This window comes from Diadema antillarum, unplaced genomic scaffold, assembly GCF_040938485.1.
Source record: "Diadema antillarum isolate AM-2024a unplaced genomic scaffold, OU_Dant_1.0 seq00001354_RagTag, whole genome shotgun sequence".
NCBI lineage: Eukaryota > Metazoa > Echinodermata > Echinoidea > Diadematoida > Diadematidae > Diadema > Diadema antillarum.
Window position 1 is genome coordinate 4,165 of NW_027272118.1, and position 25,397 is coordinate 29,561.

Below are 25,397 nucleotides of genomic sequence, written 5' to 3' on the forward strand. Positions count from 1 at the left end.
TGGTCAGGCAATAATCCTTGCAGATTAGCTCAGTTCCACAGGATATACATGTACTATCTCTTTGGTGCATTGAAGCATAGTGTGTGACAGTGTGTGGATGCTAACTGTTTGTTCTAATTTATGGCATGTTGGAAGGAGAAGGTCATTGCCCTGAATAAGGGGTATTTCATTGTCAGTGATGTTACCTGTGTACATGTAATGCCTTAAACTAGATATATATTTTCCTATATGGGGGGGGGGGGGGGTCAATTTTTGACAGCTCAGTGTTTGAGTTTTATCATTAGCTGAAGAATTCCCATTGAATTTTTCTCGCATGTACTCTCCAGATGTGGGAAACTGAAATTCAAAATGAAAAATGATCATTTACTTCTTCACTAGTTTTTGTCATGAATTTTGGTGGAGGAGGTGTAGTTGATGCATTACACATTTATGTATTTTCTAATGTGATAATTTTTCTCTTTTAACAGTTTTCTTCAAAGAGATCTGACAGAACACATTGACAGTGTCAGTTGTTTGCTTCTATTATTCATCATACATAGTCTTTTAGTATACAACTACATGTACAGTAGGCTTATACAATTTATGTGTGATATGCTTATAGTATTGAATGAGGGTACATGTGTGTTAACAGGGAATTCTTTCTCTTCTTTCTTTAAAACAACAACAACAACAGGGCATGAGCATTGAAATGTGTTTCACCAAGTATCAAAATCACACTTACTGTGTAACTGTATGAATAAGTTGCTGTACAATATTCATTTTACAGTTTAACGGAACAGTTATGTGTGGATATGTGGAGCAAGGGCCTTTCTAAGACAGTTCAAATCTGATGTTTGCATTTGGCAAAGGGAAAGAATTTTAAAGCATTTCTATATTTATGTTTATACTCGTTTTAGAGGGATGTTCTATTTACAAAGAATAATATCGAGGCATGTATATTGATTTCCCCACCCTACAGGTTAGATTACTCTGGTATTACCTTTCTTATTGTGGGTTCCTTTGTGCCATGGCTCTACTTCGGCTTCTACTGCGACAACATCGTCCGCTACTGCTACCTGGCAGCCATTATTGTGCTTGGGATCCTCTGCCTCACTGTAGCACTCAGGGATAGCTTCAATCAACCCAAATACCGTAGTCTTAGAGCAGGTAAGCCCCAAAGGCGCCTCTTCTTCACACTGTATACGCTGTTATTTTCGTGTACATTTTTTTCCGCAAATGAGGAGGTCACAGACATTCTCGCGAGATGTTATTTCACGAATTGATGCCGACGCTGACATGAATGCACTATCACCCGAGCGCATCGAGACATTTTTGCATGTTGTTAGTTTCGCGATCCAACTGTGATTCATGAAATTGGCAAAAGATAAACCCTCGTGAAAGAACAGCTTATGATAAGACCGTGCATCACAAAACCAACAAAAAGTCGCACAACCCAATTTTACAGAAGGACTCAGAAGAGGTGAAATGGGTCAGTGTGGTCAATCTTAATTCTTTTTTTGAAGTATTTTCTGAAAGAGCAGTTCTTCTACATACATGTTATTGTAAAGTTTGGGGTCATAAAGTGACTGGAAAATTGTGAATTTTGCAGTTTTTCTACAACACTTTATTGTAGAGTAGTGTGATTATGCAAGTTTTACTGGCCCTGTAATTTCCTTAAATACTCTCTACACCCCCTTCACTTTTAACTCTAATAACTTCTTTAACCTGTTGAGGACGAGTCCCGAGTATACTCGGGTAGGTGTCTATGGGAAATGCGTGTTGTAGCAAAATCAAACCGTCCTCAACGGGTTAAGCATGCTGCTACTGCTTTGAAAGTAGGTAATAGTCATGAATAGAATGTAATTATATGGTGTGTGAAATCTCAGCTGACTGATAATCCCTCCATTGTTACTACAGGGTTTCACATCCTGTTCTTTGTCCCATTCATTGCACAGAGAGTGGCTTGATGAGGATTAAGTGTTTTGAATAGAACTTCAACTTCAAAGCCCCTTTTTTCAACAAACACTTTAGAAAAGAAAGTACACAGAGTGTGTGCTTTCTTCCCATTATTAAGACAGGTCAGGAAACTTCATGGGTATTGAATTATACATCATTTTAAAGCGTAGAGTCTGCCCTTTCAGAATTCATCCTTACCATAACTATTTATAAAGTAAAATGTCTGGCAACCTTTCCGTGGTTTTGTGATGCAAGGTCACATATGCATAGAGGGCGTGATGTGCAGAATTTAGGCTCTCTGATAATGTTAGTCACAGTGGCTTAGTTTCTAGGGATTGGTAGTGTACAATTTTTTTTTTCTTTCTCTTTTTGTATGTCTTTGCCTGGAAGTGATGCCAGAGGCATGATTATTTTTGACCCAAATTTTGGTTTCAAATACAAAAAAGAGTGTTTTGGGGATTTGTTTGTTTTTTATTTTGAGTGGGTTCAGTAATTTTTAGTCACTTCAGTAGCTTGTTAGCCTTCATGAAATTTATTATTATTATTATCATCATCATCATCATCATCATCATCGTCATCATTGTCATCATAATCATCATTATTTGGCGATGATGATGCAGTTCTTTATGTTTACATCGAGAGTCATATAACCCCAAAGTATCTTTCTGATTAAATCTTCCCTCATTTTAACGAGTGAATGTGCACAGCCCCATATCAAGTTAAGTGTCTGCTCTCTGTTCACCCAAGCCCTTTGTACTTACTCCCATGGTGCTTGTGTACCCCTAATGCGTACACAGAGCACTAGTCTGACCTACGTGCATCCTATCTGACCTAATTTGCCCCAACCCCAATCTGCCTAGGTCTATACGTAGCCCTGGGCTTGAGCGGCGTGATTCCTGCTATCCACTACGTGAGCATCAACAGCTTCATCACGGCCATCGAGGCTGGCGGGCTGGGCTGGATGATCCTGATGGCGTGCCTCTATATCATCGGAGCTGTGCTCTACGCCATCCGCGTCCCGGAGAGATTCTTCCCGGGCAAGTGCGACATTTGGGTGAGTGTGACCAAAGGCTCTAGATTGGGAAAGAGGGTTTGGTGTACATCTGTTATGTGCATTTTGAAATATTGTTTGGGGATGGGGGAGGTTTGAAATGCATCTGTCATATATGCCCTGAAATATGACAATGGGGAGGGTTAAATATGTTTCTGAGTGATATTTTGTTGTGCAAAGCCTTTGCTCCTTATTGAATGAAGATCTTGTTTTGTGTTCATAGCCTGTAAGAAAGTTTGCTGAACTTACTCCATTTGAACCTGTAGGAGGTTCCCCCTTCCTGCTCTATTGTTGTCAATGTTAGTATTTCCAGTTGCTTGTTTCTTGCAATTTTTCAACATATTTTTCTGTATGTGAGTGTGTGTCAGAATAAAAGAAATATGAATGCATTTGAACTTACAGTTCCTTTGTATACCTTAAGACAAGCATATTCCTTCTGCTAGAATATGAAATGTCATTGTTTGCATCGCATATGTGAAGTTTTTAACACCTGCATTTTGTTCATTTTATCTGCTATCCACAACTGGGTAATCAGTTATTTTCTGTTGTGCTGAACTTGTTCCCTTCTTAAAAAAGTATCTTATTTGCTGTTGAAAACCTAAAACCACAGAAACTTTTGAAGGTCTCTTGTCTTCTTTGTAAATTCCTGCAGTTCCAGAGCCATCAAATCTTCCATGTCCTGGTACTCGCTGCTGCCTTTGTTCACTACCATGGCATCAACACCATGGCGGCCTACCGAGAGCAGGTTGGGGAGTGCGACGCCCCGGAGCTGACCACTGGCCCCGATGTCACGATAGAAGTGTGAAGTGACCCTGCCGCCAGCAGCCCAGAATCCATTGTATCTCTAACGTTGTATAAACTATTTCTAGACTCCGATCCATGGCATGCCAGACTTTCCTGGTGATCGACAAATAGCTGTGGTGTTTCGCAAAGGATACCTCGATGAATGGCACTCCAAAGGATGAGCGTGTCACAAGGATGTCGTGGAAGCTTTCTGGTACTAAAGGGCTTCTAGACACACAACATGCCAGATTTGTGGGGACAAGATGCCAGATGATATTACAACAAAAGCCATTTTATACAGAGATATCTATTTATTATGAATACGCATAGCTGTTCTTGGTTCTCACAGCTGAGCACAAGATGTGCAGGCACGGTGTAATTGTGCGTGGTACAGAGGAGATGATATGCTCTCCGCAGAATCATTCTTGGATTCGCCGTCACTGTGTTGAAATCTGTCAGTTTGCTGTGGATGTATCATTCAAGTATGTGTCATTGTCAAACACAGGGATGTGATTCTGCTGTTCTGCAGCACATAGTTGTTGTAGAGTGAACGTGTCCTGTTCAAGCCATAAAAATCCCTGTGAAATGCAAGGTATTCTAAACACCACAGAGTGAAGATGCTTTGGAGCTCACACCTGTTTGGTACCCATCTCCACTATTGTACAATGTGACAAGGTCACCGACAAGGTCGCCCTGAAGGGAATTCCAGAAAGTAGGCATGTGACCAAATAACCCGAAAAATTCCTATAAACAAGTATATAAACATGCAACTGCCAAAAAGTTTAATAGCCAAAACAATTCATATCTGTTTTTCAGTGCAAACATACTTCCTTCCTGCAATGAAAGGTTCACGGTTTTAAAGAGGATAGAGTTACGATTACATTTCAGTATCTGTGTAGGGTCCTATCTGTGGATGTATTGGGAACACAGAGGAATTTGGTCAAATGGGAGGAAGGCCTGCTAAGCCCAAGACTTCCGCTTGAGTTCATTCTGTCCACGACACTTTTGTAGCTTGCAACACTTCACTGCAGGTAGTCGGTGGCAATATTAAAGGTGGTTATAGTAACCATGCCTACAGGGGTATATATGAGTTTTGCAGTATGATTCATATGGTTTGAAAATTAATATCATGGAACAAGAGTGGAAGACTGATTTAGCTCACTTGATTACAGTTTGTTATTTATTTTATCCCCCCCTTTTTTTTTTGCTCTCTCTCATTCACAGCATCTTACATGTGTCCTTGACAACACTAATGCAAATTGGCTCATGTCAAAGTGAATTTGCAGACACATGCCAAGGAGTGCTTTCATACACTTGCTTGCCAGCTTGAATGAATGTCGGGGGGGGGGGGGGGGGGGGGAGAAGGGGAAAAAAATGCTACTTATCAATTGAACTTGAACAAATTGATGAAGTAGAGGCCAATAATAAGAAGAGACCAAAATATCTGTAAGTAGCAAAAATGATTCATAGTGAATGTAAAATTTGAAAATGGCAATCAAGAAATTTGCCAGCTAGATTGTTTAAAGTTGATTTTGTTTGTTAAAGCTAGTAGTATATACTTAAATAGCTATTCAGTGTTATTAATATAAAGATTTATGTGTAAGAATAGTTTTATCAAGACATATCTAAGGAAGAAAAGTACCAATTATTCCCTTATTGTATTACGTCCATGTATTTATCATAATGTATCATATTCTTCCTTTCCTTGAAAGTGAAACTGCTTCACAAATAGTTTGTACCTTGTGGAGAAATACACAGAAAATGGAATACCCTAATGGGGGATATGAATTAGATATGATGTAATTGTAATGCATTTAATCTATCATCTTGGAAATCTTTATATTCTAGAAGCTTATCAACACCTAAAGCTTGAAAATATTTTTATTTTGTGTTCAAGACTACATGTGGTATGAAGCATAGAGTAATGTAATTATGTTTCTTTGTTCAGATGGTTGGAAGTAGGAAATATCATTGTTTTCTTCTTTTTTTAAGTTCTCTTTGGTGTTGGTGAATTTGTAATTGTGATTTTTGTTGTTGCAAACATTTGTTTTGCTTTTGTTTGTGTTTTCTTATTCTCTATATTCAAAGGAAAAGGTATGTGTGTGGGGTTATTATTTTTTTCTTGTCGGAGATGAGGGTGGGGAGACTGCAGTGCCCTAGACCCTGTTTACAGTGAGTGAAAAGGCCAGGCTCGGCTGTGGCCTTTCATTTCACTGTAAATGCGCAAAAGGCCAAATGCAGTACCAAAATCGGCCGCGCATTTGGCCAAGCTCTGGAGGTAGTCTTGGCCGCAACTCGGCTGTGGCCGAGCCCGGGCTTTTCTCACTGTAAACGCAAACTGGGCCAAATGCGGTACCAAATTGCGACCGGCACGCTCCCAATAATAGTCGTTTGTTTACAAGCAGAGCACCACTACAACAAAATATTGAAAGGTTTGAATTAAAAGCCCAGGCTGAGCCCGGCACTGTAAACGGACAAAATTGCAGGGCCTAGCTTGAGGCCAGGCTTGGCCGCGGCTCGGTCCGGCCCTGCACTGTAAACGGGGTCCTAGTGGTTCCACAGTCCATCACGATAAGGCATCTGTTGTGTGTCTGTTGCAGTCATGGCCTGATGCAAGGTGTACCATGATACCATGATTCACCAGTCATGTAGACTTTACCCACTTTGTAGTCTTTGAGGAGTAAAGAGTAAAAGAGCCGCTTTTTCTGGGGATGTTTATAGAATGAATCCTTGTCAACACTGTAGACCATAAGAATGAGTACGAGTTGGTTGACATGCAAAACTTTGCCAGGGGTGGGGTGGGGTTGGGGGGGGGGGGGTTGTGGGGGAAGGATCATTTATGTAGTTAACCGACCTTGTTTAGACAAGACTTTTGTGCCTTAGTTTAGATTGCATATAGTGTACATACAATTGTACAGCATATTCAGATGTATTGATGAATCTGAAGATGAATACATGTACTAAAAAACAGAAATTTTCGACGGTTTCATAATCAGAGAGGGAATCTTGATGTACATTGCTGTTGATTTGGAAGTGATTTTAATTTTCACACTATTCGTCACTATCTCAGGCTGCTGTGGTATGATCGTAGGTATTGGCTCTCTATTCAGTACCATCTCAATGTCCATATGTACATCTTCCATGATGGTGCATCATTACCAAAAAGTTGGTCTAATTTCATTAACTCGTAACATAGGTTTTGTGGGACTGAAAACAGCATGATCCTGAAAGCCCAGAATCAACTGCAGAATGTGTCCATACTACAAGCATGTTATGGCTGGATAACCTACTCTGTTCATCGTGCGTTGATTTATGAATACTATTGCCCATATGTGACCATACATCACAAAGGCAAGCAAGAGTCACACAACCCGAATTTACATTTGGACTCAAAATAGGCAAACTAGGTCAATGTAGTCAATATTTAGTTTTGTAATATTATCTGAAGGAGCAATTCTTCTACATAATTCTCAAATTTGGATTAAAAAGACAAATGGAAAATTGTTTTCTTTTCTTCGCAGCATTTCCATAACAATTTCTTTGTAGAATAGCTTGATGAGGTACAAGTGTATGTTTTAGAGGCCCATTTTCATTTCTCACAAACCCTTTACACACTCTTCATTTTCAACTCTAGAAACTTTGGGAACCGTTTTGAATGTTACATACTGTAGTATTAAAGATGACAAATGTGCTGATAAGAGTATGCAAAATTTCGAGGATAATCAAATAATCCCTTCTTTATGGTCCCTAGAGAGTTTTACTTCATGTTGTTGTTCCTTTCATTGCACAAAGCAGGGCTTGATGAAAGTAAACACTTGATTGCACCTTTAATTTCAAAGCCTCTTTTCTCAGTAAATACTTTTCCAGAGTGTGTATTTTCTTTCCTTTATTTAGGATAGTCCATTTTTTATTGAGTTATCCATCATCTTTAAGCATGGAGTCTGCTCCTTCAGAATATTCCCCTAATTAAAAATGGATGTGTAGCGACCATTTGGTGGTTTTGTGATGCAAGGTCACATATGCAGTATACAGTATACTGTGATGGGAAGCATGAGGAATAGATATTAAAACCCAGGCAATCAATCTGTGGTTAATCATCATGTATATTCATTTTATTTGTAAGGTTTGCAGTTACTGTGGTGGCTGGGGTAGAATTTGAGTGTATTCTGTTATGAGATTATATGAAATCATATTGATTACATTATTGAGATATGCCGTGTTCAGCAACACAAAATATTGTCAATGATCAGAACTACAGTCTGCTCTCTGAGAAAAAGACTCTTTTTATCCCACTCAATTTCTCTCAAATACTGTGGGATTGATGATATGAGGTGGAACTGTTCTTGATTCCCCATATGCTCTATAAAACAACTGTGGAACTGTGAATGTGTATTCTTGTATTCAACTGGCTGTTATGGCCAGTGTTATGTCAAGTTTGCGTTGAGAGAAGAAAATAGGGACTGAAATGCGATAAATAGAATTCTACACGATTCTTGCGGAGATTGCCAGAAAGGCTCAACGGAGTAGTCTTGCATTTCCAGTCCTGATGACAACAGTACAGTACACTTCCATGTGCAATCAGACCATTAGTACGATCTGTGAGATTTCTGTACGAGGAAAACAAATTAAAGATGCAGATATCAACCTAAGTTTTCCTGTTATGTACAATATGTGGCACTCATTATTGTTTCATTTATGAATGGAGGAAAAATTTTTATGTGCTGCACCATATGTTTGGAGTATAATAATTTGAAGTGCTTGTTACTTGCTCTCATTTTGAAATGTCTCAAGAGCATCCTTGATTTATGTTCAAGCCTTGTTATCACAAGGCAAGATGTATGGCATCTAATGGAAGACATTTCATACAAATGTTCCATGCTTGTAATTAGTTAGGGTTCTGTTTGCACACATCAATCCATTGTAGGTACAAGTACAATGTAGATGGATTGTCAGTTTATGTAAACAGGGTTTTTTTTTTTTTGTGTCATTGTGTCTTTGTCGGTAAGATGTGCTTCCCTTGCACTGGGAATACACATCACCGTGCCCCAACCCTAGTGTGGTGCACAACTTAGGCCTCGTGTTTGAGTGTCTTGGTGTGATGTTCATTCACTTTAATATTACTTGTTGTAATATTTATGGGAGAGAGGATTAAAATGACAAGAAAAGGTCACAGAATCGAGTTGCTTTCCCCAATTATTTTTGTGTGCTGTGCGAGAGAAGGGAGGTGTGTTGATTTCATTTGAAAATCCCGTAGGAAAAACTACTAATACACAAATATGACTCCAACAAGAAAGGCTCTCGTAAATTTCAGCAAATTTTCACGAACTGTTATGAAGAGCATTTTACCAGCATGCGTGTGTGTTAGCACCCTCCTGGCTTTGAATGTTGCGGCCGTTTTGATACTGGTAGGATACACACACAAGAGTGCCCTTAACTTTACTCTTGTCTTAAAACTGCAAGTCATTTTTTTTAAAGCCCTGTTTGGTTCATGACACAGGTGCTGAAAACAGCTGGCACCCTGTGGGGAGCATTTCTACTAAGATTTTGGAACTTTGAAAGAAGTGAGGGATAACTGAAATATACGGGTTGTTTTAAAGAGACCGTGGATTGCATTGCCATTTAGCTAGAGAAATCCTGTGCCCCATCCCATTAAAACAAACAAAAAAAGATAGACAAATCGTCAAAAATGTAATTGGATGAAAGGCCATCAGTTTCTGAAGGGAAGATATCCCTCTGGTCTGTGTGGGTGTGTGTGTGTGTGTGTGTGTGTGTGTGTGTGAGAGAAGAAGAAATGACAGTGGCAGTGGTATGAAGACGTAGTAGACTGTAGCATCGGGCTGAATATACCAGGATTACACAATGTTGCCCCATGTGGTAAACTGGACAGTCGTATTGTATCAATAATGATATCTACTTTCCTACATAATCCTGCAAGCTAAAGATTTACTTGGTTTATAGCAACATAATTATATTCAACATGCAATGCAATGACACAGATAAACGAGTCATAATTCAAGTGTTTGTGTTTTTAACTGAGTGGAATTTATTTCATACAGAGATATATAGCTCTTGAAGATCTACCTTAAAATCATCACATGAAAGTTTTAAAATGGGATAGAGGGCCTGGGAATAGGAAAACGCGAACGAGAAAACAAGATGCCCACTCTGGTGTAGACTCAAAACAGATATACACAAAACATGAGTACAGAACACTAGGACTTTTATGATGATTTCTTAGTACTATGATTATAACTACACAACATATTTTAAATTTCCATAGCTGGGCAATACTCAAATGAAAACAAACAACACCAACAACAACACCCACTTTGAATCCAAGTTAGTTCTCATATGACAGCAAGAGAGAAAAAAAAAATGAGAAGAAAAAAAACCTCTACATAGTGTATTTCAAATGGAGCCTTAAACTATTCCTGTAGAGGTGAAAATTCAAACTTTGTTTAACATACTGTTTATATCTCCACTGTTATGTTTACATAGTTCCAGGTGCAGTTAAGTTCTCAATAAATAATGTCCCATCAGTTCTCAGACACACACACACATACATACATACATACATACATACACACATACAAACAAGCAAACAAACATACTATACAAACACGACACAAAACCAAAAGCATCAATGACCACACAAAATTCCTTTCCGCGTGTCGAGACACTTCAGAAAAGTCCACAGCGTTCTAAAACTCCATTAAAGATCGGTATTTACACAACACATCTTGACCGTGCAATCAACAGTTATACATTTGACAATCAATAATGTAATATTTCAACTCTTACATCATAATATTGGTAGTGTTAGCACACATGATCATTGTAGAGAGAAAACAAAAAAACAAATTCACTATATGTCAACATGAATTGACATAATGTATTGCATGGTACTCTGCACAATCCCACAGTCCTGTTATCAATAGACCCGATATAATAATTTTTAAAAAATGATCAAAAGTGTAATATGTATATATGCAAAGTTTCTTGGCTCATGAGAATTGTAAGATTGATTGAGCTGTGTAACTAACATCTCCTAATTTCAATGCCTGCAATCTTCTTTGTTTTGATACAGCCTGTTGCTCACATATTTTGTTCTTTCTATTATTGCTAGCTAGAAAGAAACCTATTCAGTACAGAATTCCCATCCATTTAAAATTAATAACAATAATAATAATAATAATAATAATAATAATAATAATAATAATAATAATAATAATAATAATAATAATAATGACAGTAATAGCAATAATAATAATAATAATAATAATAATAATAATGACAGTAATAATAATAATAATAATTATTATTATAAAACCTTGTATGGTATCAGCCTCCTTGCCACGTGCATATATTCATTACATGAAACCAATTTCATGTCCACACACAAGATCCAACAAGTTATGGTCGTATCACCTTTTCACCAGGAAAAGAATTTGTACCCTAAAGAAACATACAATCTACCAGTGCCATAAAAACACCCAATAAGGTAGCTTTTAACGTGAAGTGAGTGGTGACCGTATGAAGGAATATGCCACAAATAACCATGTGGGTTTTTTTTTGTATTTGTCTTTGCTCAGCACAAATAGGTTTGAAAAAACTTTTTCGTGATAATAAAAATTGAAGATTTGGCATTAAATATCTTGAAGCTGATAACTGTGAATCAAGCTGAAAATGAACAGGCGGCCATCAAAATAGGTTTGGCATATGGTGAGCAAAAGTAGCATGTGCAGAACTACATTGTACATCTATTACATTTTCAATGAGGGAGTATCACAGATATGTACACAGTTTGCTGCGAGAGAATTCTGGGTAATTTCTTGCTATTGTTGCATGTGATCGACACCTGTAACTATATCTTCAGATTCATAACTGCTACAATGTATGTATAGCTACTGCCTGTGTCATATATATTGACTATGCGGAAACAGATTTGAAATTCAGGTTACGTCATATTCATGTTCTAGGTCTCGGTTCACAAAAAGATGTTAGGATAGCAACTCTTGTTGGAAATGGCAACTTCTCATGAAGCTGGATTCTTGTCATTACCATGACAATTGCCATTCCAGCAAAAGTTGCTATCATAAATCAACTTTTTATGAAATGGGGCCGTGAAGTCCACTTGTAATTTCATCTGCCATTACGGCAACTTCTATGAATAGTTTCACAATGTATAGCGCCTATGAAATATACTTTCATGTATTTGCTCTTTCTTTGTGTCAGAGAGAGGCATAGCTTACAACAGGGAGACTACGAGCCAGAAGTTCCAACCACAACATAGTCATTGTAGCACCCCTAGCTGAGAAAGCCACACTACTAACAGCAAACCAAACTGATTTTGTGTCCACTAAATTATATACCGTTGGTCCTGACACTCCAATAACGGCTGGGACAACAACATTCAAAGTTAAAAGTGCAAAATCGTCAGGAATTGACGAAGCACACATGTATACGTACACCATGGATGCAGCAGAGTAGTCACAAGAGACTTCCCTTTTTCCTCTGCCTATTGAACGATTTTTGGAGAAGAGAGTCATAGAGGCTGGATTCGAGTCTGCCTGACATGACCATAGAGTCGCCAGAATATGAAATAGCAACTGCATACAAAGTTTCTGCCTACAAACTTTCGTTTTTTCATGCTGGCAATAAGCAGAGCTCGGTCACGTTATGTTGTACAACGGCTGGGACAAACAATTTCCTTGTATCTTCATGTGATACTTCCTGAACTGAACTAATAATTCCTCTTTTTGGTGACATACCTCATCCTTCACAACAACACAAATGATAAAAAAATCATAACAAGCTGCTGGTCAAACAAATATAGAGATAATAATTACACACATGAATCACTCAAAATACACAATAAATTGCTGCTTATACAAGACATAAAGCCCATTATACAAAATCAAAAAAAGACCACAATATTTTCTCATTCTGTAATTTCCTCTACATCAACTTATAATATTTTTATAGAAGTACTATGAATCTAAACATTTCTAAAATCATATAAAAAAAGCACAATCTAGTACAAACCATAGCAATCATATTACAAAAAAAGTGCATTGGTTCAATTGATAAGTCTGAAAATGGTTTAATCTGCCTGCCGCATACCAAGATGTGAAAATGATAAAAAGATGATAATTTTTCATTACCGGTACTTGCATGATTTTCTTCAAACATCAAAGATGAGTATAATTAGGACCTGTCCTTGTGTTTCACTCCTAGTACATCATCATTTTGTGAATTCTATGGTCACAATTTAGAACATCCACACGGCATAATATCCCATGTAATTATAAAAGGAATTTTTGTATCACATGTCAAAGTACTTTAATTTTTTTCTCATCCTTTTTTTTTTGCATCTTTTCTTTTCTCTGTGTGTGTCTGTGTTTGTGTGTGGGTGCCAGATTTGATTAGCAATATAAACCAACCGCTTTGCAAATTATAACTTGCTCAGACTATGTTGCACGCTATCAATTGATACAAGGAGAACTACGTATACTCATCTTTATATAAAGCACTTTTAGCAAAGAACAATGCAGCTCCATCGATGATCAAAGTGCCTTGTTTAAAAGATACACGTATTGCACACTGGTTCCACTAGAATCAGTCTGAGGTATAAAAAGAGGAGGAAAATATATCTGGCATTCTTTCTTTTTTCTCTCTCCACTTGGAATTCTTGGGGATGGTGTAAATATACCTCCTGAATAAATATACCAGCAAACTCATCTTTAACATATCTATTTTTTTTGCTTTCTCTCATTGGAGCATACCCACCATCCGAGTTTTGTTTTCAAATCTTTGCTATCGGAGTGGTAAATTGACTGTATTCTCAAGTTCCTGAGGAGCTAACACTGCAGAAGTCAACATATACAGCTACTTACAGGTAGATTTGGGAAGGGGGGGGGGGGGGGAGAGAAAATTCTTTTGTTCCTATCATCATACCATACGAAGATACTGAATGATATGTGCGCAGGTCCAATGTGCATCAGAAAACCATCTGTAGACCCAACATTTCAGAATAGATAATTAAAACATGTCATATTTAAAAACTGTAGCTAATTTCTGTGACTCATTCCATTTTTTTTTTCATTATTCATTTTCTATTTTTATGCCTGTCTAGATGACAAAGAATAATATGGAAATAGGCACACAACACTTACGGGACAAATTTAGCTATAAAACTTCTCTCAGAAATAACATTTACCACCTGTTATCACACAAAGAAAGAAAAAAAAGGAAAATTAAAAGTCAGTACAAATAGCAAGTCTTGTCAAAGTACTGTCAAATTATTTGAATTAGCAATGGTACAAAAAAAAATCAATCATGATATACACATTAAAATAGACACACCATCAGATGAACACAACCAAACACAAAAAGCCTTTTTTTCCCCCATGAGCCAGCCTACAGTTGCCACATGACTAAATTGTTAATGTTAACTCATAAAAGGCATAAATGGAAAATGTCCAGACTCATATATGAATGTTTATAGCAAAAAGAACATGTACAATGTACAAACTGGGGCTCAACTTAAAAGACTGTCTGTGGCTTTTAACATAGAAAATCTAATAGTATTTCTAACACTATGCTCTACCATACAATAAATCAGAACAAAACAAAAACATTATATGACTAATACTTCTGCTGCCAGTATGGATGCTATTTCTAATTCTCTCTCTCTCTCCCTCTCTTTTTCTCTCTCCCCCACTCTCTCTCTCTCTCCCATGCACAGCAATTAAAAATAAAACAGTTATAAAACACTGCATAATCATTTCTTATGCAAACAGGTCAATATGAAATATATAATTTCTGTTGAAGGTGGGCATACACAGGAAATTACAGCAAAATATTTGGCATAATCCCATATTCAGGTTTGTTGTTGTTGTTGCTTATTCAAAAACTAGAAGAGTCGTATGCTCACACTGTGACTTGAAGGTTTACACAGGCAACATGTGTGCATTTTCATTTGAATGTCCTTTATAAATACTTGTGTATCCTGCTCACACAAACTATGAAAATTTGTGATGCTGCCAATACTGTCAGCGATACTGATTAGAAAATCTTCCTTTCTCAAAGAAACAATTATCTGCAGATATGGGGATTATTAATTTTTCTGCTCTTTAGCACTGTACACTTCACATGCTTTTAATCTCAAAGCAAAAGGGGACAATGCTTAATGAGAAATGCAGGTAAAGTAAAGGTTGCATTCTCACAGACTAATAGTTAATGCTTCTACAATTGTATTTTTAGATAACGGGACACGAGAAATATCAGTGGAAAAGGAATCGCCTGAAATAAGTACGTATCTATTGGTTCCAGTAAGTAATCATAAACCTTTCTGTTTTTTTGAAGTTCCTGTACATCACTAAGCATGGGGTTTTCAATGTAGTTAGAACGAAATATGCTTCGACCTGTACCACATGCTTTCCATAACTCACATCAAATTAGTAGGGAGTTAGCTGTGCTCTTGTGGTATAGTTCTGGCACATCAAACACAGGGATGTGTGAGCGCCTTGTTGAGATCAGCAAATTAAAGGGCAGTCATAAAAACTCTGATAGGATGATTTTGGGAGGAGATAACTCAAAGTCCCAGTAGCGTGAGAAAACATGGGTGGTCTGATAGAATTCACTGCCTGCCAAGGGCATTTGAAAACTACGAATATCACACATCAGCTGTGTGTCAGCAAATACATATAATATTTATGTACATCGCAGCTGCACACTCATCGGTCACAAACAGTTGACTCCAGTAGAGATTCTTAGGCTGTGTGTGTACATTTGTTACACAGAGATCAGTGATAAAGCTGTGCATAATTTTGTACAGGGATTCTCAAATATATCCGAAATGGGCCCACCTTCCCACTCCATAAATTTCCATGCTAATGGGGTTTTCAAGGGAGAGAGGATCAAATTCTTTCCAGACCAGTCTGCAGATTCTGAATTTTCACAATTTCCAGATCTTGTTTCAATAGGAGATTCCTATTTTTTGTGATAATTTCACTACACGTTCTCAATATGGGAACTGCTCTCTCTTTCTTACTTTTTGGCCAAATCATCCGTCTTTTTGCAGTCGGAGAGGTTGGGAGGTCTGAGTCTGATTTCAAATGACAACAGCTGTTTGAGAGAGTGGGACTAAGAGTAGCAGAATCTTCGGGCTGCTAACGATCTTCTGCCATGGAAGACATCTTGGGTTGAGAGCACCAGATGTTGATTTCGGTTGGCTGGTATTTTCCAGTGAATGATGACCAAAAAAAAACTAAAAAAACCCAAAAAACAAAACAACAACTCAACTTGGCAGGTGTACAAGAAAAAAACAAAACTTAAACAAACAAAACCCACTACGCTTTGTTTATTTCTGTTAGTTGGAAGGTACAACTGTACAACCAGTAACCTACAACATGTACCTAAATGTGATATAAATGCAGATGTGCCCTTGACATTTTTACATTATCTAAGAATACACTGTACCAATTTTTGCTAAAATAATACCAAAGTGATAATACACCCAACACAATTGCATTACAGAAGACAAACAATGTAATCGTTAAATACTGAGGTGATATTGCGGTGCGCAGCGAAATGAACCGAAACTGAGATTATCGGGGACCGGCCGGTTGGTTGGTTGGAGGGTCCCTTCTGGCGACTGTGGTGGCCACAAAATGGATGGTGGCCAGAGCATAAGGAGAAGATTGTGATGGTGGTGGTGGTGGTGGGGGTGGTGGTTGGTGGTGGTAGCACCGGTAGTGGTGTGGGCGTTATGACATGGTGCCCATACCCGTGTTTGTTGTCTGCTGGCCCACGTAGTAGATTCTCCTCTGGTTCAACATCTCCGTCACGCCAAGCAGTATCTTCAGGCTTGGCTGTGCCATATTGGAAACAGGAGACATTCACATCATCATCACAATCTATCATTAACATCATCATCATCATCATCATCATCATCATTATCATCATCATCATCATCATCAAAGCCATGATCATGATGGTACTCTAATCTAATCATAATCACAATCCTTACCACCAAATACTTCTATTGCAGCTACTACAACTACTACAACTACTACTTATAAAAACAATGATATCAATAATGATGATGATGATAATGATGAAGATAATAATAATAACAATATTATATTATCATCATCATCATCATCATCATCATTATTATTATTATTATTGATAATAATGAAATTCATGCCGTCACAATAACAATGATAAAGATCAAATCAAATAGTTATGCTTTACATGCATCTCAAACAGGAAATGACAGTTCCAAACCAGGATGATCCTAATGTTCTTTATGTTATAATGTGATAATTTTCAGTGGGCATCTTGCAGGATCAGGAAGACCTTGCACGTCTGTGAGAGATGTTTATATCTATTCATACACATTTACGTATTTCATGCGACCGCGCATCACAAAACAACAAAAAGTTGTCAGCCCTGATTTTATGTAGGCATGACGCAAATCTCTCGTTTGAAGAGGCTACACCCCAGTAAATAATGCCAGTGCATATCTTGGCAATCAATGACTTAAAGTCAAAGATATAAAACACCTGTTTCTTGACCCTGGCCTAATCTAAGCATCAGTCATCGCCACAGCGCCACAGGAGAGGGGGGGGGGGGGCACCGCGAGAGGAGGAGATTGTTTTGGTTTTGGCATGGGCCATGTAGCTCCATGGTGCGTGTGTGTGTGTACGTGTGTGTGTGTGAGTGTAGACATTCAGCGTATGCAGACAGAGCATGCCTGTACTGTAGTGACCGGAACTATTGTCATTCCATTTTGCTCTCCCCTTCTCCCTCCCCCCATCTCTCCCCCCTCTCCCTCCCTCTCTCCCCCTCGCTCTCCCTCTCTCTCTCTCTCCCTCTCTCTCTCTTTCTCAATGATCCAGTCAGCAGGCTGATTGTAACCAGGGAGGTAGTCTCACCTCCCCGTTGTAACTCACTGCCAAATAGCACATTGTCAGCACCGGCAAACTGGCAATGCTCTCCTTCTTATTCCTGTATTTTCGTTATTTACGGGTCAATTTTTTTCGTTCGAAATGTAAAATGGATGACCATAGAATTTCTCAATAGAATATAAAATTGAAAACTTTAGAAAGGATAGAGAAAATTGAGTTCACTTTGAATGGTCTGCCACAGGCAGATATCCTTATCATGCTCTTACGTAATACGACAGCTGCTTTCTCAACGATCCAGTCAGCAGGCTGATTGTAACCAGGGAGTAGTCTCACCTCCCCGTTGTAACTCACTGCCAAATAGCACCGGCAAACTGGCAATGCTCTCCTTCTTATTCCTGTATTTTCGTTATTTACGGGTCAATTTTTTTCGTTCGAAATGTAAAATGGATGACCATAGAATTTCTCAATAGAATATAAAATTGAAAACTTTAAAAAGGATAGAGAAAATTGAGTTCACTTTGAATGGTCTGCCACAGGCAGATATCCTTATCATGCTCTTACGTAATACGGCAGCTGCTGGAGTCATCAAACCCTGGCTTGGCCTCCAGGTTTGTCACGCCTGAGCAGAAAGTTTATTTGCAATGGACAAGCAGGGCCGTTTCTTCCACCTCCCTGGGACAAGTACTTCGACTCCCAACTCCCAAACGACAAATATACGCACCCCACTTTGGGTACACCCCGGTTGGGGACTCGCCTCAAACGAGGGATTGACGGCATGGACCAAAAACATGTCAAATACGGGTCAACCTAGTCAATCTGTAGTTTTTATATTTTCTGAAAGAGCAATCCTTCATCTACATACTTCTTAAGTTTGGGATCATGAAACGAATTGGAAAGTGTATTTTCAGCAGTAATTCTAAAACACATATTTAGCAGAATGGTGTAATTAGGCATTGCATGCCTGTAGGGCCCCTCACCATTTCCTTAAAACCCTCTACACATTCTTCACTTCCAAATTCTAATAACTCCTGAAAAGATGAGGCTACCACTTTAAAAGCTAGCATCAGTCATAAATAGAATGGGTTTAATTAGTGTGCCAAATTGCAGCTTAATCCAATAGTCCCTTCATTGTGGTTGCTACAGAGTTTTACATCCTGCTCTTTGTCCCATTCATTGCGCAGGGCACAGCTTGGTGAGGTCGAGCACCTGAATAGACCCTCAACTTCAAAGCTTCTTTTCTCATTAATCAGTTTTAAAGAGTGTGTACTTTCTGTCCATTATTTAGGTAGGTTAGGAAAGTCCAGTAGTATTGTGTTATACATCATTTTAAAGCTTAGAGTATGCTTTTTCAGAATCTGCTTTTCTCTAAAAATCCGTATCTAGCTACTTTTTGTTGGTTCAGTGATGCATGGTCATGTATCATATATTTCACGAGATGTAAAGCCACTGTCGTGTCACAGTGTTTCACATGAATACTATTCCAAAGCCCAGTCAAAGCTCATTAATCACTATGTCTGGCTCGACTTGCATAACATTTAAGCATCAACACTTCAAACAATCCTCCTATTGGCTCTATTCCTGGATGATGCTGTTGCCATAGTTACCTGGACAGTGCTCAGCTGCTGCAGCTCCTTGAGATGAGTGACACAGAGCTGGTGGAGGGCTGCCAGCTGTCTGGCCAGGTCGATGGGGGGCACGTCACCCGGGGTTGGTGGACCATTTACCACCTGGAGGGGAAGATGGGTCAATGGCAAAGACATGCTCAGATTGAAGTCATCTTCACGACTGCATCAACAACAGCTTTTAATAACAGTAATCATGATACCACTTTTGTTTACTACTACTAATTATACTAGTGATGATGCTGACAATAATAGAATTAATAACAGCTATTAATTGCAACAGACGGACAATTGCAATCTCTCCTTATTTCTTTTGTATTTTCCCCCATTTGAAGATTTAGCCAGCACTGTATTTTAAGAGCCTTGTAGTTCCTGCATGACAGGTTTACTTTTTTTTGTTATCCAAAGACTATCATAAGCACCAAACAACAAGACTGGTCCAAGACATCATGTATCATACCATCTTCCCTTGAACCAACATACTTTATTATTTCAATATTTTAAGACATTATTGCAAGAACAGTATACAGGTAGGTGGGTTATCTTGAATCATGATGTTTGACAATGTGTCTTACCATATCCATACTTAAAATGTATCATCCTGATGACCATTATTCATACTTAACCCGTCGAGGACGAGTCCCGAGTATACTAAGGCAGGGGTCTATGGGAAATGTGCGTTGTAGCAAAATTAGCCTGTCCTCAATGGGTTAAAAATGTTTTATCCTGATAACCGTTGTGATAGGATTTGCCTTCTTCTGTTTTTTCTTGTTTCAGGTAGTCAAAGTTCAGTCCAGGGAAACCTCATTATAATGAGCTCGCTTTACAATGAGGCACCATCTTAATGAGGGGAATTCAGTGGTCCGCACTTTCCATTACTGTATTTAGCTGGTCTCTGTTTTTTATGTACACTTACAAGGTACCTCTTATGAAGAGCAAAAATTGGCATCCAGGCAACCTTGTTATAATGGGGCATGCCTGTATTCATCTGCATTAAGGCTCACTGAGCAAGTTAAAGGCTTGCAAGGATGACCTCTGGATATGATGTATGCACAGCATCACAGTTTTTCTTTTCTTCTTTTATTTTAATGCATGATTTTCACTTACACAGATGTCCGTCAAGAAGTGAATCATTCGACCTTTGTTGATGACAATGAAGGGGTTAATGGCCTCCATGTATGGTTCCTGTCAATGGCAAATGAAGGAAAATGAGTTACAAACATATACACACTGGAACTCAAGCCTCGATAAAGTCAAGTGACAATTTTCATTAATCAATACTAAAAAAGTGAATGAAGCATGTACATCTTCACATCAAGCATTCTCTGACAATCTCAATTTCAATGCATATCAAGGTACATTGTAAGGTCCCACTGCCGATCATATCAACTCGAGCAAGCCCGACCAACCTATTTTGGCCTGGTCTGGCTCACTCGGCACAGGGTACTGTAAAACGGGGAATGTTTGCATGCATTTTAATTTCGCGAATTTCGCGAGAGCCAAGATTCGCGAAATTAAAATGCACGTGAAAGTTCTTGTCTACACTATACGCATCAAATGTTAGAGGCAACTAGTGAAAAATTCATGCCTCGAAAAAGGCCGTTGGCTCCAATTCGCAAAAATTTCATGCCGCGAAAATATCCTGCTATGTAGAGTAATCGGGGGTGATTGGGGGCAACTGGGGTCTATTTACCTCTTTACCATGATCGGCATTGGTCCGACTTCCTACACGATATTTTTGACATGTCAAAAATTGTCATGGTCGCGCTTGATCAAGTTGATATGATCAGCGGTGGGAACCCATCTTTACCATTACATAATGTTTTAGAGTGAAAACAGGAGTCCAATCTTCATTGCAATTATGCATGGAATTTGGCATAGGTAGTTTGCAAACTAGTAAAAGGGGAACAATTCATAAATGAAATCTGCTATCAATTTCCAGAGATACAAACAGTTTGATCTTATTTCATACCTTGATATTGCATGAAACAATGTCATATGCACATAATTTAATGTTCATATCTGTCACGATCAAATAGTATTGAAAGAATGGAGAGATGATAACAAGACCCAAAATCTATAGGGATTTGTAAAGAAATACTTTGCATGAATGGAATCATTTGTGATTTGTGACGGTCCTTCCACTCACCTTGGAGAACTCCACTTGATTGGCAAGATTCTGAATGGCCTTAGCAACCATCATTAATGTCCGGCTGGCAACGGGCGAGGGAGCCTCTGCAATACACAAACATATCAGGAAAACAACAGCAAAAATGTTAGTTGAACAAAACGTAAATGAAATGGAGATTGACGAAAAGAACACATACACAGAACACCAAAGTTGTTCACAAATACGTGAGGGTGTACAAAAATTTTAGGAAGTAACTGCACAACACTAACACCATGCTGATAAACAGTGTACAGTTGTAGTAGACACAAGACTGCAAAGTAGAATGAATACACATCATACACCACGGTGGAACACAACATCCACATCAAGTCTATGATGCAATGTCTCTATCGGAAAAGGGAGAACAACTAGAACATGTGTACTACAACAAATATATTCCGATTCTCATTACTACAGAGATATTCTGTTTGATATTTCCAATCCTGCTTGATCTTTTCTCCATCTCTTCTTTCCCTCCCACCTCAACTTGTCTCCTGTACTTATTTACTTCTTACTCGGTCTTCTCTTCTCTTTCTCATAAGCAGAGTGTAGGGACTTATTTTAAACCATTAATTATCAGTGTTTCCCCCCTTCTGTTATAACATGTACCACCCCTCTACACACCAATACATCAACCCACACCACATACATATTCACATCCACATGCATCCACGCACCCCACCTATCACAGACACACCACATATCACATGACATTTTCCCGCTCTTTTCACTTCACATCCATTGGTCCCTGTAATGCTGAAAACATGCCCAAATCACCCAAGCCTACACATCATTTACATTTTATGAATATTTAGTTGTAACCTTTGTTTCCTTATTTGCATGTTTTGTTATGTTGATTTTGTATACAAATATTTATGGTACAACCCAGATTTTTATGTGAACCCATGCTAAATCATGAAGAATAAACTGGCTACAAGTTACCTTAGCCAGGGGACTCCTTCCAGGTACCACGTGTGTGCTGCTCTAGTCTGCTGTTGGTGTACGTGTGATGAGTGCTAGAGAGCTGAGTGAACCCGAGCCCGACACAGAGCTTCAGTTTATCAATTTACCCATTTCTGTACATGCTTTGTCAGGCATTCAGTATTTGAGGGCTTAAGTAATACAAGCTGTGCCTTTCATTGAGGTCCTTCACTTTCACTTGAATTTACAGTTTGTATTACCTTTTGTTGCTAGATATTATGTTTTGACTGTTACTTATGTCTTGAAAAACACAATGTAATTTTTCATATAATAATCCTTGTTTTTCAGCTTTATTTGTGTGTGTGTGTGTGTGTGTGTGTGTGTGTTTCTTTTCTTCTTTTTTTTTTGTAAACACAAAGTGTAAATAAATACAAATCAATCAGCCAATCAACATCCTCTCATAACACTGCCCTGACAAACTATCACTCCTAACACAAACCAATCAAGCTACCTTTAATGCCCAGGTCACAACCTACATTGTAATCTGAATATAATAATGCAAAACAAAAGACATGCTTTCATAATGCACATTTTCATCTGTCAAGTTGATGTAAAAGCAAAGAAATAACACATCATTTTGCTATCAGTGGTGAAATGTATGAATAGAATGCAATGCTTAAAATTTAGAGTAACTGAGAACTTCATACCTAAAACATCCAAAAATAAAGCAAGGGTGGGGCTACAAAAAAAAAGGGGGGGGAAGCACTCATACCTGAAACAATGTTGAAGAGTCTTGGGTTGAGAATAGCAGGACAGATGAGTCGTAGGAAGATGAAGCCACTGCAAAAATCACACAAAAATGAATGAACACTTTTGGCACACAAAGAGATCATCAATACAACATCAAACAGTCACAGCTTGCAGAGGAGTGTTACAACTGTGTCCACGACAATCTCAAACTAGAAATGTCGCTTTGGCGACTGGTATGCCTCCGCCATAATGCATGATTTTCCCAATAGGTCTAGATAGTACATGTGGACAATGTGTGATTACATTTTCACAAAATTGGCAAAATATTTAAATAACAAATTTGTCACAAATGTGTTGAATGTTCACCTTCCTTGACCTAGGTTTAATTGGATGAATAGGAGAGCATGTATCTAGGGATTTAAGGACTTTAACTTGACTTTGACCCATTCATACATTTAGGCATTGAGTAATTTTCAAGGTACAGGTGTGGAAAATTGGTGTGATTTTCTGAATTGAATAGTAAATTGTTACCATTTTCATCTGGCCCTTGACCCTAAAATTCATAAGATAATCACTTTCAGGTAGAACATGCATAATACAGTGTATGTACTAAGTTTCAAGATAACTTGAGCCACTTCCGAGATATGGAGGAAAAAGTTAGTTCAGCACTTTCACTTGATTTTTGACCTTTTGACCTTTGAGGCAAAGAAAGAAGAAAAAAAAAAACTTTCCAGAGAATTTCTATTAGGTTACACATGCATACACCAAGTGTAAAAAAAAAATAACCCTGCTGGCATTACATAAATATGAGGGAAATAGTAAAATTTTGAAGTGTTGCACTTGACCTTTGACCCCTGACCTTTGACCCCATGAACCCTACATTCTCTAGATAATCACTTCCAGTCAGTACATGTATATACTATGTTCCATGAAGATACCTTGAACAATTTTCCAAGGTACGGAGAAAAAAAAGAAGTTTTAATATTTTTACTTGACCTTTTGACCTTTGACCTTTGACCTCACGACCCAAACTTTCACCAGAGAATTTTAATTGGGTAATACATGTATACACTAAGTTTCAAGAAAATATCTTCAGGCATTCAATAGATATGGTGGAAATAGTGAAATTTTATGTATTTGACCCTGACCTTTTGACCTTTGACCTTTGACCTCATGACCCAAACTTTCACCAGAGAATTTTAATTGGGTAATACATGTATACACTAAGTTTCAAGAAAATATCTTCAGGCATTCAATAGATATGGTGGAAATAGTGAAATTGTATGTATTTGACCTTGACCTTTTGACCTTTGACCTTGAGCATGTGCACCCAAAAGTTGATAGGCACAACTTCACCCCCTAATACACATACATGCCAAGTTTCATTAGGATACCTCAACAGGTTTTGATAGTTACCTTGTCCACAAAATTCATTACGGACGGACGGAAGGACGGACGGAAGGACGGACGGAAGGACGGACGGACGGACGGACGGAAGGACGGACGGACGGACGGACAACCCGAAAACATAATGCCTCCGGCACCACTTCGTGGCGGAGGCATAAAAACATGTTGCAATCAACTCAAAGACACTGCAATCATGAATGTAGTATCCTAACAGGCAACGTTTGCCAAGGAGTGTTGAGGTTCCAGCTATGTGTCATACGACAATCTCAAAACATAAGGCACAATCAAAGGCACTTGGAAGCAACAGCATGGAGTCTATATATCAAATGCAGTCTTCTCACTGTAAACTCCCAAAGGCAATGACTTTAGCGAGACTCCAAGCACGTGAAAAATTTGGCAAGTTCACATCAAATCTCTCTCTATCTCATTAAACTAGATTTTCGTCATTGAAGTTTGCTTTGAACAACAGTAAAACAACGGCATACAAAGATTGTGTGGGCAATATTTGGAAAATATTGTGCATGTTATCTTGACTAGCAAAAAACACATCAAGCCATCAAAGTAAAGGACAGAGATCCTCAGACTATCTAATTTTTTGTGTATGCTGGATACTGTGTCCTGGTGCACAAACCAAAATTCCACAAGAATGTGTGATAAAGGTATTCCTGAGATCAGAGATGCCAGCCTTGTGTACAGCACTCCAGTATTCTGAGGTCTGGAAAGGCATATACATTGTATTTGGTCAATGGAAAAACAGCAGTTTTACCTTTCCTGCAAGAGACAAGTGTAATGAGACATTTGGAAGAAACAGGGTTTTCCATGAAACCAGCTCCAGTATTTTT

General features: G+C 38.4%; 2 protein-coding genes across 2 annotated transcripts in view; one reads left to right on the forward strand and one right to left on the reverse strand.

The window, feature by feature from the left end:
* Positions 1-958: 958 nt before the first annotated feature.
* LOC139708597 (adiponectin receptor protein-like) lies at positions 959-5,000 on the forward strand (the record flags this gene model as incomplete). The annotated part of the gene is made up of 3 exons (XM_071620537.1): positions 959-1,146; positions 2,796-2,989; positions 3,639-5,000. Coding segments are annotated over 3 exons (535 nt in total), but the record flags the coding sequence as incomplete, so codon positions are not given.
* A 10,163-nt stretch (positions 5,001-15,163) lies between these two features.
* Positions 15,164-25,397, reverse strand: part of LOC139708605 (ras GTPase-activating protein 1-like) — a 68,823-nt gene continuing 58,589 nt past the window's right edge. Inside the window, exons 19-23 of the mRNA XM_071620545.1 lie at positions 23,171-23,238; positions 21,457-21,542; positions 20,415-20,492; positions 19,290-19,412; positions 15,164-16,644 (exon numbers count right to left, since the gene is read on the reverse strand). Coding sequence (XP_071476646.1) covers positions 16,540-16,644; positions 19,290-19,412; positions 20,415-20,492; positions 21,457-21,542; positions 23,171-23,238 — 460 coding nt within the window. The 3' untranslated portion in view covers positions 15,164-16,539. The remainder of the gene's footprint in view (positions 16,645-19,289; positions 19,413-20,414; positions 20,493-21,456; positions 21,543-23,170; positions 23,239-25,397) is intronic.